This window comes from Hydra vulgaris, chromosome 06 (genome assembly GCF_038396675.1).
Source record: "Hydra vulgaris chromosome 06, alternate assembly HydraT2T_AEP".
Taxonomy (NCBI): domain Eukaryota; kingdom Metazoa; phylum Cnidaria; class Hydrozoa; order Anthoathecata; family Hydridae; genus Hydra; species Hydra vulgaris.
The window spans coordinates 56,840,140-56,852,208 of NC_088925.1; the positions used below are offsets into that span (position 1 = coordinate 56,840,140).

The 12,069-nt window shown below is 30.8% G+C and overlaps 1 protein-coding gene across 1 annotated transcript; it reads right to left on the minus strand.

Moving 5' to 3' along the window:
- Window positions 1-2,555: 2,555 nt before the first annotated feature.
- Window positions 2,556-3,122, minus strand: LOC136081529 (uncharacterized). Its single transcript, XM_065798854.1, has one exon. It carries the CDS (start codon window positions 3,120-3,122, stop codon window positions 2,556-2,558), a length of 567 nt encoding a protein of 188 aa, XP_065654926.1.
- Window positions 3,123-12,069: the final 8,947 nt, after the last annotated feature.

A 12,069-nucleotide genomic window follows, 5' to 3' on the forward strand; every position in this document is an offset into this window, starting at 1 on the left:
ATCTGCGCAACTACATTTGTATATTTTAGGATGAAGTTGTTTTTATAATAAATTAACTAATAATTCATTATTTTAACCAGATGTAGTTACATATAGCCTGTATGTAACTAATTCTGGTTAAAATAATGAATTATTAGTTAATTTATTATAAAAACAACTTCATCTTATATTATAGAATTTTTTTCAGATGTAATTACATCTGCATTTTTAACTAATAATGCATTAATTTAACCAGATGTTATTACATATAGAAATTTTTTCAGATGTAACTACACCTGGAAATAAAATTAACTAATAATGCATTATATTGAACAGATATAGTTACATATTGGATTTTTTTCTGATATATTTACATCTGGGAAAAAATATTAACTAATAATGCATTATTTTAACCAGAAGTAGTAACACATAGGATTTTTTTCAGACGTAACAACATCTTGAAAAAATTCTCCCAGATGTTATTGGATTTAGAGAAAAATTACCAGATGTAGTTACATCTTTTTAAAGATATTGTTAGGGGTTGTTGAATTTTCGGATGATATTGGACAGATGTTATTGGAGTAAAAAAAAATACAGATGAGCTTGGACAAAAGTGTACAAATGATCTTGGACTACTCTACAGATGTTGTTGGACAGATGTAGTAATCTTTTATGAAAAAATGAATTCATAAAGTATTTGCATTATTTTTTTTTATTACAGGAATTTTTAATAATATATAAATAACAAATTGCAAATAATTACTAATTTTTTTTGTAAAGCATAAAGTTTTATTTTACAAGCATAAAATATTTTAAAATTTACTTTTTGTTTTATTTTATTTCAATTTTTAAAATAGATCAAAAAACCCATGGCAGACGACACAAGTTTCAAAGTGGAGATGCACAATCGTCAATTTCTAAAAAAAGTCCTCTATATCTAGAATTTTCAAAAAAAAAATGTACTACCACCTAAATGGATAAAAGTTTTACGTCTTTGTATCGTGTTATAATGTCGAGAAATCCCATGCAAAGGTGAAAATGGCAATTTATTTTTCTACTAGGATTGTTTTGATTTAACAAAATTTGTTGGACACGTTTTGTGGTCAAAGAAATTTTCTTTAATTTTTAATTATCTTTAAATTAAGAATTAGTAATTTGCTCAGTCCATTTTTCTCTTGCTATTGTAAAACCTGAAAATTTTGAATATTGTCAATTTTAGATATATTTTTCAAGTTTTTATTATTTCAAATGCATCTGCAATAAAAAATAGATAAATTTTTAGTCATAAGCAATCTGTGGCTGTTCCTAAGTGCTCCAAAAATGCTTACTCGTCTAGTTTTTTTCCTCGAACATCAGCTCGTTGGAGTTCGCTTCCTTCATCTTGTTTTCCTGATTCATATAATTTGCAATCCTTTAAGTCGCCCGTCAATCGTTATCTTGCTCTACAATCTTCATCTTTTCTCTTTCAGTAACTTCCAACTTTAATTAGTGGCTGCTTGCAGCCTTGTTGGAAGCTAAAACGTTTAAAAAAAAATTTTTTGTATTTATTCTTTAATAAAGTAGTCATCTTTTACTTATTATTTGTAGTGTTCACTGCCATTTGTTATATGTAAAACTTTTATCTAATTTATTTACTTAGTCCAATTAATATAAATCTTTATTTATATTAATTTTCATTTATATAGGAACACGAGGTTTCAATCCAGCTAAGAAATTATTGTTTGTCCAACAAAAACAGGAACCAAAACTCTGTAACCAGTAACTTCAGCTATGTAACATTTTTCAGTGGAAGGATCTTCGCTGAAAACTCACAGAGAAAAATAATGAAATTAAAAGGGTTGATTAAATTTAAATGGAGTTCCAGCAAAGAGAACTGGAATTATAAGCAAGGAGACCCAGCAAACATTGGTTTAGTGGTCTATTAAGTAACCGATGAGCAAAACTACAGTGGTCCTCTAAAAATGTCTACATTGGTCTGTTAAAATCTCACTATAGAATGTTTGCTGGGGAGTTCCAGATTGAGATTAATGACATGATAATGAGAGATGGTAGCATGATAATGAGATGGTAGAGATGGTAACATGATAATGAGAGATGGTAGAAAAACTGAAAAGGCAAAAATAAAAGATGTAGATGAAGATCAAAGATTTAAAAGGAATATTACTATTACTGTACAGCAAGTTAAAGAGTTTCAATTCACGACTCCAGGCCCGGTTCTAACAGTTTTCTATGTGTAGGCGAGATGCAAATTTGCCGCCGCAAAAATTAAAAATGCAATAATTTCCAATTTGAAGGAAAATAGAAAAACACTGAAAATCAAACTTTAATATATTTTTATTTTATTACGAAAAATTACACAAAAACAAAGTAAATAAAAAAACTGAATTTATACAAAAATAAAAAACAAAACAAATTCCATTCATGAAAAAATAAAAAACAAATCGTAATTAAAAGTGAATTTTCCTAGCTTTTAATTCTGCGAAATCTTTAACCAAATCTTCTATGTCCAAATGATCAGCAATTTCTTTCTCGATGGAAATCGTAGCTAGACCAACTAAACGATCTTGACAAATTTTTTATCTGAAATAGGATTTTATTATTTTCAGCTTTGAAAAGCTTCTTTCAGCACTAGCAACTGTGACTGGTAACGTTAGTAGTATGCGCAGTACTATCGAAAGGTTTGGGAATACTTCGACAACATTAGATGTGTAAATACATTTTAATACACTTTTTGGATCGCTATTGGAAGTATCAAGTCGTCTCCCAATAGCTTTAATTTCATACCAAAGTTCGACCCCGTTGATATCAGATTGGCCATCAGACATAAGCGCTAACTGCAAGTCCTTACAGTGTTTCAATAACTCATCATCCGTAAAGTGTTTGCTGCCGATATTGTAAAGAAACCCAAATAACTCGTTATACTCCGATAATTGCGTAAATCTTTCATTTATTGCTTGAATTGCGATGTCCAATATTCGATTGAAAAAAGATACTCTGAAGTTTTGTTCTGGTGATACTATCGGTTCATCACGACCTTCGTATAGGAATTGTCTACTCTTTCTGCGTACGCGTACGGGATCATCCACATCAAATCCTTCAAAAATTTCTAGTTCAACTGCCAAATTTTTTGCATTTTCAACCATTGCGGCAAATGCTTCATCACAGCGTTAATCGCATAGGAAAGATTTGGTAGCGTTTAAATGCTCTAGAGCAAGCGACAAGTCTAAAGCCTGTGATTGGAGCATTTTGCTGACAATATTAATTTGGAATAAAATGTCATACCACAATACCAAGGAGCAAACAAATTTGAAATTTGAAATATTTCTGGCTATTCCCTTAGCCTCTGCGCGACTCTTGACTTGTGGTGAAGTAGTTAATGTATTGTCTTCTGCGATTTCAATTAGTGCATCGTAAACTCCACTAATCTGAAATCGAAGTGCCCGTACGGCATCGACCCTGCTTTTCCAACGAGTGGCACTTAACGGTTTTATAGTCAGATCGCTTAGGTGGTTTAATAATATACTCCAACGGTGAGTTGATGCTGAGAAAAAGTTATAAATGCCTTGAATTAAATCAAAGAATGCGACAGCCTCCATACAACAATTAGCTGCATCGTTCAATACCAAGTTGAGCGAGTGGGCACTACAAGGCTTAAAAAAAGCTCGAGGATTTAGTTGACGAATTCTGGCTTGCACACCATTATATTTTCCGCGCATGTTGGCTCCATTATCGTACCCTTGTCCCCTCATGTCATCAAGATTTACGCCTAATTCCTGCAACTTATCAATAACAACTTTTGTCATATTTGCTCCCGTTGTGTCTTGTAATTCAAGAAAAGTTACGAAGTGTTCAGAAACTACGACTTCAGCTGGTTTTTCCGAAGATGATTCAGTTGCGCTGACAAACCTAAAAACAACTGTCATCTGCTCCATGTGGCTTAAATCGGGGGTACAGTCTAAAATAAGTGAGTAGTACTTTGCTCGCTCAAGTTTTGCTAAGATGTGATTTTTGATTTTATTAGCAAGCAATTCAACGATTTCATTTTGAATAGTTTTTCCGAGATAGGTGGTGTGAATTTCACTTGTTGTTATTCATTGAATATGTTTACTAGGATCATAATTTCTTATATAGATCATAATAGGATCATAATTTCTTACATATAGGATTTTAATTTAAAAAAATTTTTTTTTTTTGGGAAAACACAAAATAAATTAAGAAAATGCCGCTCTAGAAAAGTGCCGCCGTCGGCTGTCGCCGACGTCGCCTACGCTTAAAACCGGGCCTGCAAGACTCTGCGAAGAAAGAAATATATGAATGAGTTGAACAATTGAATGATAAAAAAATACAGATGTAGCTGAGAAAGTCATAACAAAAAGATGACTATGGAAATGTTTGATGTATCAAAGAAGTCAACATACAAGAAAGCACAGACAGACTTTGGGATTGAAAAGCAAGTTTGAAGATGCTTTAGACACGTTTAAAAGTTCCAAATCATGCAAAGAATGATTCTGATATAATGTGTCCAAATCAAATTAGTTTTAGAATTAACACCTTACGGGCAAATTAAAGCTACTTCTGCTGTTAGTGTTTGTTATAGAGTTGGTGTTAGACCCCAGGCTGTTTTGATTCCTGCTATCTGCAATAAAGCTGGTATTTATCTGTATAATATTAATTTATCAAGGTCTACTCTACACAAAAAAAGACATAAAATTATTAAAAAACTTGGTAATTATTACTCACTAAAGTCAATAAGTATATTTGTTTTACATCTTTATTATTTTGAATATATAACTTAATTGCATAAGGTGAAACACAACAACAAGACCTTGTTAGAGTTTTAAAAATAAAGAAACTTGTAGTCTATTTTGATGGGAAATTTGTTGAACAGCTGATGATGAAAATGATCTGACAATTACCTATGAGAGATTTGTAATTAGTATAACAAGTCCAGATTCAAAATGTATAGATGATTTCTTGCTTAGCATTGTATAGGCAGAAAACTCAACTGGGTCAGAGCAGTCTTATTTTGTCCTCAATCTCTTAGAATACTATGATATTGTCGACAATATTGTGGGTGTTTGCTGTGACACAACTGCATCCAAACTAGAAAATTTGCTGGAGCAGTTACAATTCTATCAACTACCCTTAATACTTGTCTCATCTGAGCATGCATTGTCACCATATTATTGAAGTACATATTAAATATTTGATGACTGAACTAACTGGTGCTAAGATTAAGTCACCAAGAAGAGAAATTTTTATGTGCTTACAGAAGACCAGGTCAAAGATCTTTAATAAGATTGATACTTCATCAGATAATCTGGTTAGGTTGAACTGGATTTCTTTAGAGGTTGGATCACTTAAACACAATATAGTCAGGGCAGCATTAAAGTTTTGGGAGACTGCACTAAATAAAAATGTTTTCAAGAGAGGAGACTATAAAAATCTTTGTCCACTTTATGTTTACTACCTTGGTTGACATGTTCCTACGGTAAAATTTCACCTGCAGGAGCTTGCCACTAAGCAAGGTTTATGACAAACGCACTTTATTTGCTTAGATTAGAAATGACAAAGGACATCTTAAGTATCATGAACAAAAGTGAAAAGAGGATGGTTCAGAAAGCTTCTTTATTAGTATAATGCGGTAGTGGTGTAGTGGTAAAGCGCTTGCTTCATAAGCGAGAGGTTCTGAGTTCGATCCCCACCACGTCCCTGGTGGTACCGCGCTCAACTTGTTTCTCCGCGCAGCGGCCTTGTTCGTCAAGGTTCGTGTTTCGGAGTTATAGAGTTGGGAGAGGGTTATAAACCACTATTAAGTAGCCTTCTCATCATATTTAAGTCAGGAAGATACTGTATAAACTCTTAGAGTTTCTAATTACCAAGGGGTTCATAATGGGCAAGCCTTATATGCCTGTAATCACACCGTCCCAGCAAGCAAGCTTGTGTTGGCCCAATGTACCAAATAACATTGGCAAAATAATCGGATTGGGCCAATGCTTAATAAATGCAGGAGTGTTAAGTTTTATTTTTAAATAAAATATGCCGACGCAAATGTACGAAACGGTTTTTTAATCCCACGCGATTTTGTCTAACGAACTTTTAGGTAAATAAGTTTTAAATAAAGTTTTTAATAGTTATTTGAAAATTTCTAGCAAGATTTCTTTTTTCAAATATAACAACAGTTAGACTTATTGCATTTTATTTAAATTACATTTATTTCATAATAGTATACAAAATTAAATATATATTAAAAAAAAATTATTTTTTTTTGAAGTTTACTATGGCAAAATTAATTTTTTCACGCAAAAAACGCCAATATTTAGCAATATTTCCGCTATATTTCAAGGGGGGGGGGGGGGGGGGGGGGGGGTACTGCTGCCAATATTTTTTTCCTAGAATAGCCCCTTATATATATAAAGCCTGAAATAAAAATATGTATTTAACATTCAAAAAATTATTTTAATGATTAGAGGAGGGAGTCATTTATTGTCAATGAAATAATAGTGGATCAGGGTTGTTTTCATTAGCATTTATACTGCTTTTACTATAAGTTTGTTATTGTTATCTAAAAAAATTTTCTAAAATTTTTTTAAAATTTTTATCTAAAGTTTTTGAAAATTTTCGATTTCATAATTTGAAACAATTATGAATGAAATTCCAATACACATTAAGTAATAAATTTTTTTTTTAATTTTATATTTTTTTGCAAAAATCACTAAAATATGTAATTTTTTTTTACATTTTTTATATGTTAAAAGTTCTATAAAATGGTATTTTAATAAAAATATTTTAACCTAAATAATTTTTAAAAGTATAACTTTATTTTTAAAATTCATTATAAAATTTTAAATTTTGTATAAATTAAATTAAATTTTCAGGAATAGTGTCAAAAGATTTATAAGTAATTCTAAGCAGGCTTGCTTCAATAGAAACGAAGCAGATCATGCATTCATAGATTTTGAATGCAATACTTAATGCAGTAATTCAGCATAAAAATTATGATTTGAAGGCAAAACCTTTCTCTTGCTTTTGTTTTTTGTCTTTGTTTGAAGGCAAAAACTTTTCTCTCGATCGCATACAAGAATTAATCGATTTTAAAAGAAATTAACACTTTCAAATTATTAGTGTGTCATTTGCATAATTTTTATATTGTATTTTTATACTTTTTTTTGATGTTATCTTTATTGAATGTTGTGATGTTCTTAAAAATTAACTTAAATTAGATAAAATTTGAAAAATATATAATTTAATTAGCAATAAAACAGCATTTTGAAATATTATATGTTTTTGGCTTTTAAATAGTTCAGTTTCTATATCTATATTGTTCTGAAACTAGCAATAACTAGAAATAAGCAATTAACATTAAGGTTAATTATATTAAATGTATCAAATAATTGTTAATCAAGGTTAATCTTGTTCAAATTGGAAGAATGAACATTTTAGACAACACACAGGTTATTGAAATGTCTTAAGTCATACACAATCATAATTCAACTTAACTTGGTATTTAACAACTGTGGGTATTATTTTGTTCATAAAAAAAATATAATATAGTTTATAAGAAAATGACATCGAGCTGTTGTTGTAATTTGTTTGGATTTTGGTCGTGACGCGAGTTAACTAAATTCCAACGATGTTTCAACGTTGGCATAACAGTGTTATTCTAACATTGTCTACCAAATGTTAGAACAACTTTGGAAAAATGTTATTATCTAACGTCTTAAATGTTAACATTAAAACAACGTTGGTTGTTTAACATTAAACCAACATTAGTCTGATTAACGTTAGAACAACTTTGCTTTATTTACATTTTTACTTTTGTCATCAAAGCAACGTTCGCATGCCAATGTAAACACAACTAAAAACAAAAAAAATTTGTATTTGTAAATAAAAGTATTTTTGTTTATTCAAAGATTAGTTTTTTATTTTTTGTAACTTGTTATAAAAAGCAAAAAAAAACAAGATAATAGAATTTGTATTGTTATCACTTTTGTATTTTTCTTAAACATTAAAAAGTGCTTTTAGTGAATTTATTAAGCTTTGTTAATTATAATAAAGATATTTTTTTTTAAATTTTTCGTTTTCATAGAATACATAGTTATATAATAAATAGTTATATAATTTAGTTAAACATAAGTTTTTAATTTTTTCGAAGTAAACTGATATAAATATATAAACAATTTAGAAGTAGCTTTTGTTGGTTAAATTCTGAAAAAAAATTTTTTTTTTTTTAGGTAACCTATCATGAATTGCTATTACATCTAATAGGTGTCATTTAAAGTGGCTTGAGCAAAACAAGATCTCCTTTGACACCATCTCTTGAGGTTGAGTCAAAGGGAAAGTTTTGAGATTGCCAAAGAAAGGAACTGAAAAAAAAGTTGAGTGATTTTTAAATTAAATTTACTATTAAAAACTTTATGATATGCTATTCTTATAATATTATAACTGATACTGACTATTTGTTTACATATTAGGTTATTTTTATTTATTTATTTTTTATTGATATTTACCTCCCCATGGCTGAGAGAGTCTCTACAGTTGAGGATGCTTAATTGTTGTTGCAACTAGGGGTGTGGAGTTGTAAAAAAAAGTACAAACTCCAACTGCAATTGTTGAAACTTTCAGAGTACGACTCCAACTCCGAATCCAAAGCGAAATTTGTGAAAAATTCTTTGAATTTTTAAAAGAATATTACGCAATAATATAAAAAATCTTTTTTTTGCCAAATATATAAAAAATTCTCTGAAGGTTAAATGTTTTGTACATGTACGTGCAATACCCAAAAGTTTTACTATTGGAGTCGGAGTCACGATTTTATTTACTCTAAAACCTAAAATTAAATCCGATTTTAGGAAAAGAAAACCATTTCCTACAGAAACAACAATAAAGTTATTTATTCCAAACATAAACTTTAATTTTAAAATAATATGTTAAGAATATCATTTAAAATATTAGGTCGGTGCTAAAGTAAATTTGCATAATTTCAAAGTCAAATATGATGCACATGTGTAGTGCAAATGCAAACAGTATATATATTAGTTGAAAGAGCAATCTTTTTTGCACATTTTAAATTATAAATTCTAATTTTTTAATAACATTGTATATATATAATTCTTTTATAGAAAATGTCCATAGAAAAAATACATTTTAGACATTGCATGTTGTACGTATTTCGGCAGGGTAAAAATGCAACAAAAGCTGCAGAAGTGATTTGTTCTGTTTACAGTGTGGATGCTCTAAATGTTCGTGTTTGCCAGAAGTGGTTTGCTAAGTTTCGCAGCGGAGATTTTGATCTTAAGGACAAAGAATGTTTAGGAAGGCCGCAGGAACTGGAAACAGACAATTTAAAGGAATTGCTCGAAGAAGACCCACGGCAATCGACTCGAGAATTAGCAGAATAATTTGGAGTTGATCATTCGACTGTTTTAAGACGATTACATGACATGGGAAAGGTTCAAAAGGTCGGAAAATGGGTCCCACATGACTTGACTGAAAACAACAAAATGCAACATTTGAGCACCTGTGTTTCTCATATGACTAAGTACAAAAAAAAGGACTTTTTGTGGAAAATTATAGCGGGTGATAAAAAGTGGGTTTATTATGACAATCCTTCCAACAAAAATCAGTGGTTGAGTCCTAGTCAATCAGCATCTGCCTCAATTAAACGCGATATTCATCGAAAAAAGGTAATGCTTAGCATATGGTGGGATATGAAATAATATTCTATGAACTGCTGAAACTATTAATGCTGTACTTGAAGCAAACTATTAATGCTGTACGCTACTCGCAACAATTGAGACGTTTGAATGAAAAAATCTTAGAAAAAAGGTTCGGACCGGGTCATGGAAACCGTAAAGTCATATTGCTGCACGACAATGCTCGGCCCCGTGTTGCTATGAGAACCAAGGAAACTATTTTAGAACTAGGCTGGGAAGTCTTGCTGCATCTTACATATTCACCAGACATGGCACTATCAGATTACCATTTGTTCCGTTCAATGGAACATTTTTTACGGGATAAATCATTCAAAGAAAATCAAGATTTACAAAATCAGCTAGATGCCTATTTCAAAGCAAAGCCCCATTCTTTCTACAGAAATGGAATTCGTCAGTTGGTCACAAAATGGCAAAAGGTCATAGATAGCCAAGAAAATTTTTTTGATGACAAATGACTTCTTAATTTTAACTATATTTAATAAATAGTAGTGAAAAAAAATACAAATTTACTTTAGCACCAACCTAATAATTTCCTCTCAGACTTTGAGTTTTTATTCAGTTTAGTTTTATTTTTATTATTTTAGAGTTTCAAATTATTAATTATTTTTATTTTCTCTTTAATTCATTGTTATATATGTTTTTTTATGTTTAGTTTAGCTTAATATTGTTCTGCAAATTTTTGAAATGTCCATAATTTCAAAAAATGCAAAAAGCTCTAGTCAAGTTGTCTTTAGAAAATGTTTTATGCATGGGTAGACAAGGCGTCTGCCTACAACATTAAAAATAAAGACTACCAAGCGAGAGTATGTATATATATATATATTTCACGGTTTGAAAATTTTGGGGCGAGTCATCAAGGAATACACCCAGAAAACCCTTTGAAGGGATGGTAGTACATACCCATAGGATATCATATCAAGTGATTTTAAAATCAACGATTACTGTCTGTGAGAGAAGTTACCATTTTTGTTCAATGCTGGCTAAGTTTTGAAACTATCTTTTAGTATTAAAAAGCTATTAATTCATCCAATTTTGAGTTTGTTTGTTTTTTCAAAAATGTGTATTTTTTAACAAAACAACTGAAAAAGCAAGAACAACCAAGCAAATTTCTGTAAAATTTCACCATTTGATTTTCCTAATATCATAATGGATTTAATCATATAGTTAAAACATCTGAATTCTAATAAAATCACGTTTTCCACTCTTATATGTTTTGATTTTGACTTCTATGCATGTTTGCTGTTGTAGTCTACAATACAGTTAAGTAATTGCAGTCCATGTTCTGGGTGAAGTGCATGTCTCTTGAATCATTGCCATTGAGGCTTGAAGTTTGCATGAAGAGCTTCAGTGACTTGTTCACTGTATATTCCAAAACTTTGATGACTCAGAGAGATGAACTGGGTCATGTGAATGAACCTTTGGAGTGATTGAGACTGGAAGAGCAAGGTATGCACTTTTAAAGTTCTCAATGTATTCTTGAAAATCTTTATCCAGATGGGTTTCAAAACATGCAGTAACTAACTTATCAAGTTGCCTAAATGCTTTAACATATGGAAATGCTGCACTTACAGCTGCTGCTTCAACTTTTTGATAAAGAATATCAGTATTTTTTAACAGCCTTTAACAATAATTTCTATGAAAATATTCTCCATGAAGGAGAATGTTCAAAATCTTTGGCCATTCTTTGACCACTGGCCAAATTTTGCTCAGACTCTTGAAAAGATGGTTGACCACACCCATCAGTAGGTGATGTTCCAGTGGTATTTCTTTTAGAATGAGTGTTTCATCTGAAATATTGAGCAAGGGTATATGGATGACATTTTCAAAACATTTAGCACCCTTTACATTACTTCCTTCAGCAACAAAAAAGTGACAGAAAAGTGATCTTTGAGCAACTTTCCTTGCTCTGCAAATTTCCTAGCAAAATATGGCTTAACAATTTTTTGTTGGCCTACAGAGTCAAGAGTTGAAGCAAGTTGTCTCATCTGGTTGTTGGACAAATAAGAGTTAAGTTGAACTGTCATAAGGCTTTCAGTTGGAAGAGGACCCTTAAACAGTTGTGTTGGAATAGCTTTGACTGAAATTTAAAACGGATTAATAGAATAAAATTTACCTAATGAAAAGCAATATGGTGGGCAAAAAGCATTGAAAAAACACTTACCAATTTTCAGTGGTAATTTAGGTCCCCCATTTGAATTGCTTAGTCGTTGCCATTTAAAGATGCATCTGGGTTCCCAAAACAGAAGATGCAAGAATTTTTTGCATCTGTTTTTGCAAGTGCAATCATGCAATCAGGTTTGTACTTCTAGTTCTAGAGGTGCACTTAAGGGATAAGCCCGGTCCAATCACAGTGAGGCATTTTGTGCATCTTTTT

Excerpts from the sequence above, each read along its gene's own strand:
- LOC136081529 (XM_065798854.1), bottom strand. The coding sequence starts at position 3,122 with ATGGTTGAAAATGCAAAAAATTTGGCAGTTGAACTAGAAATTTTTGAA.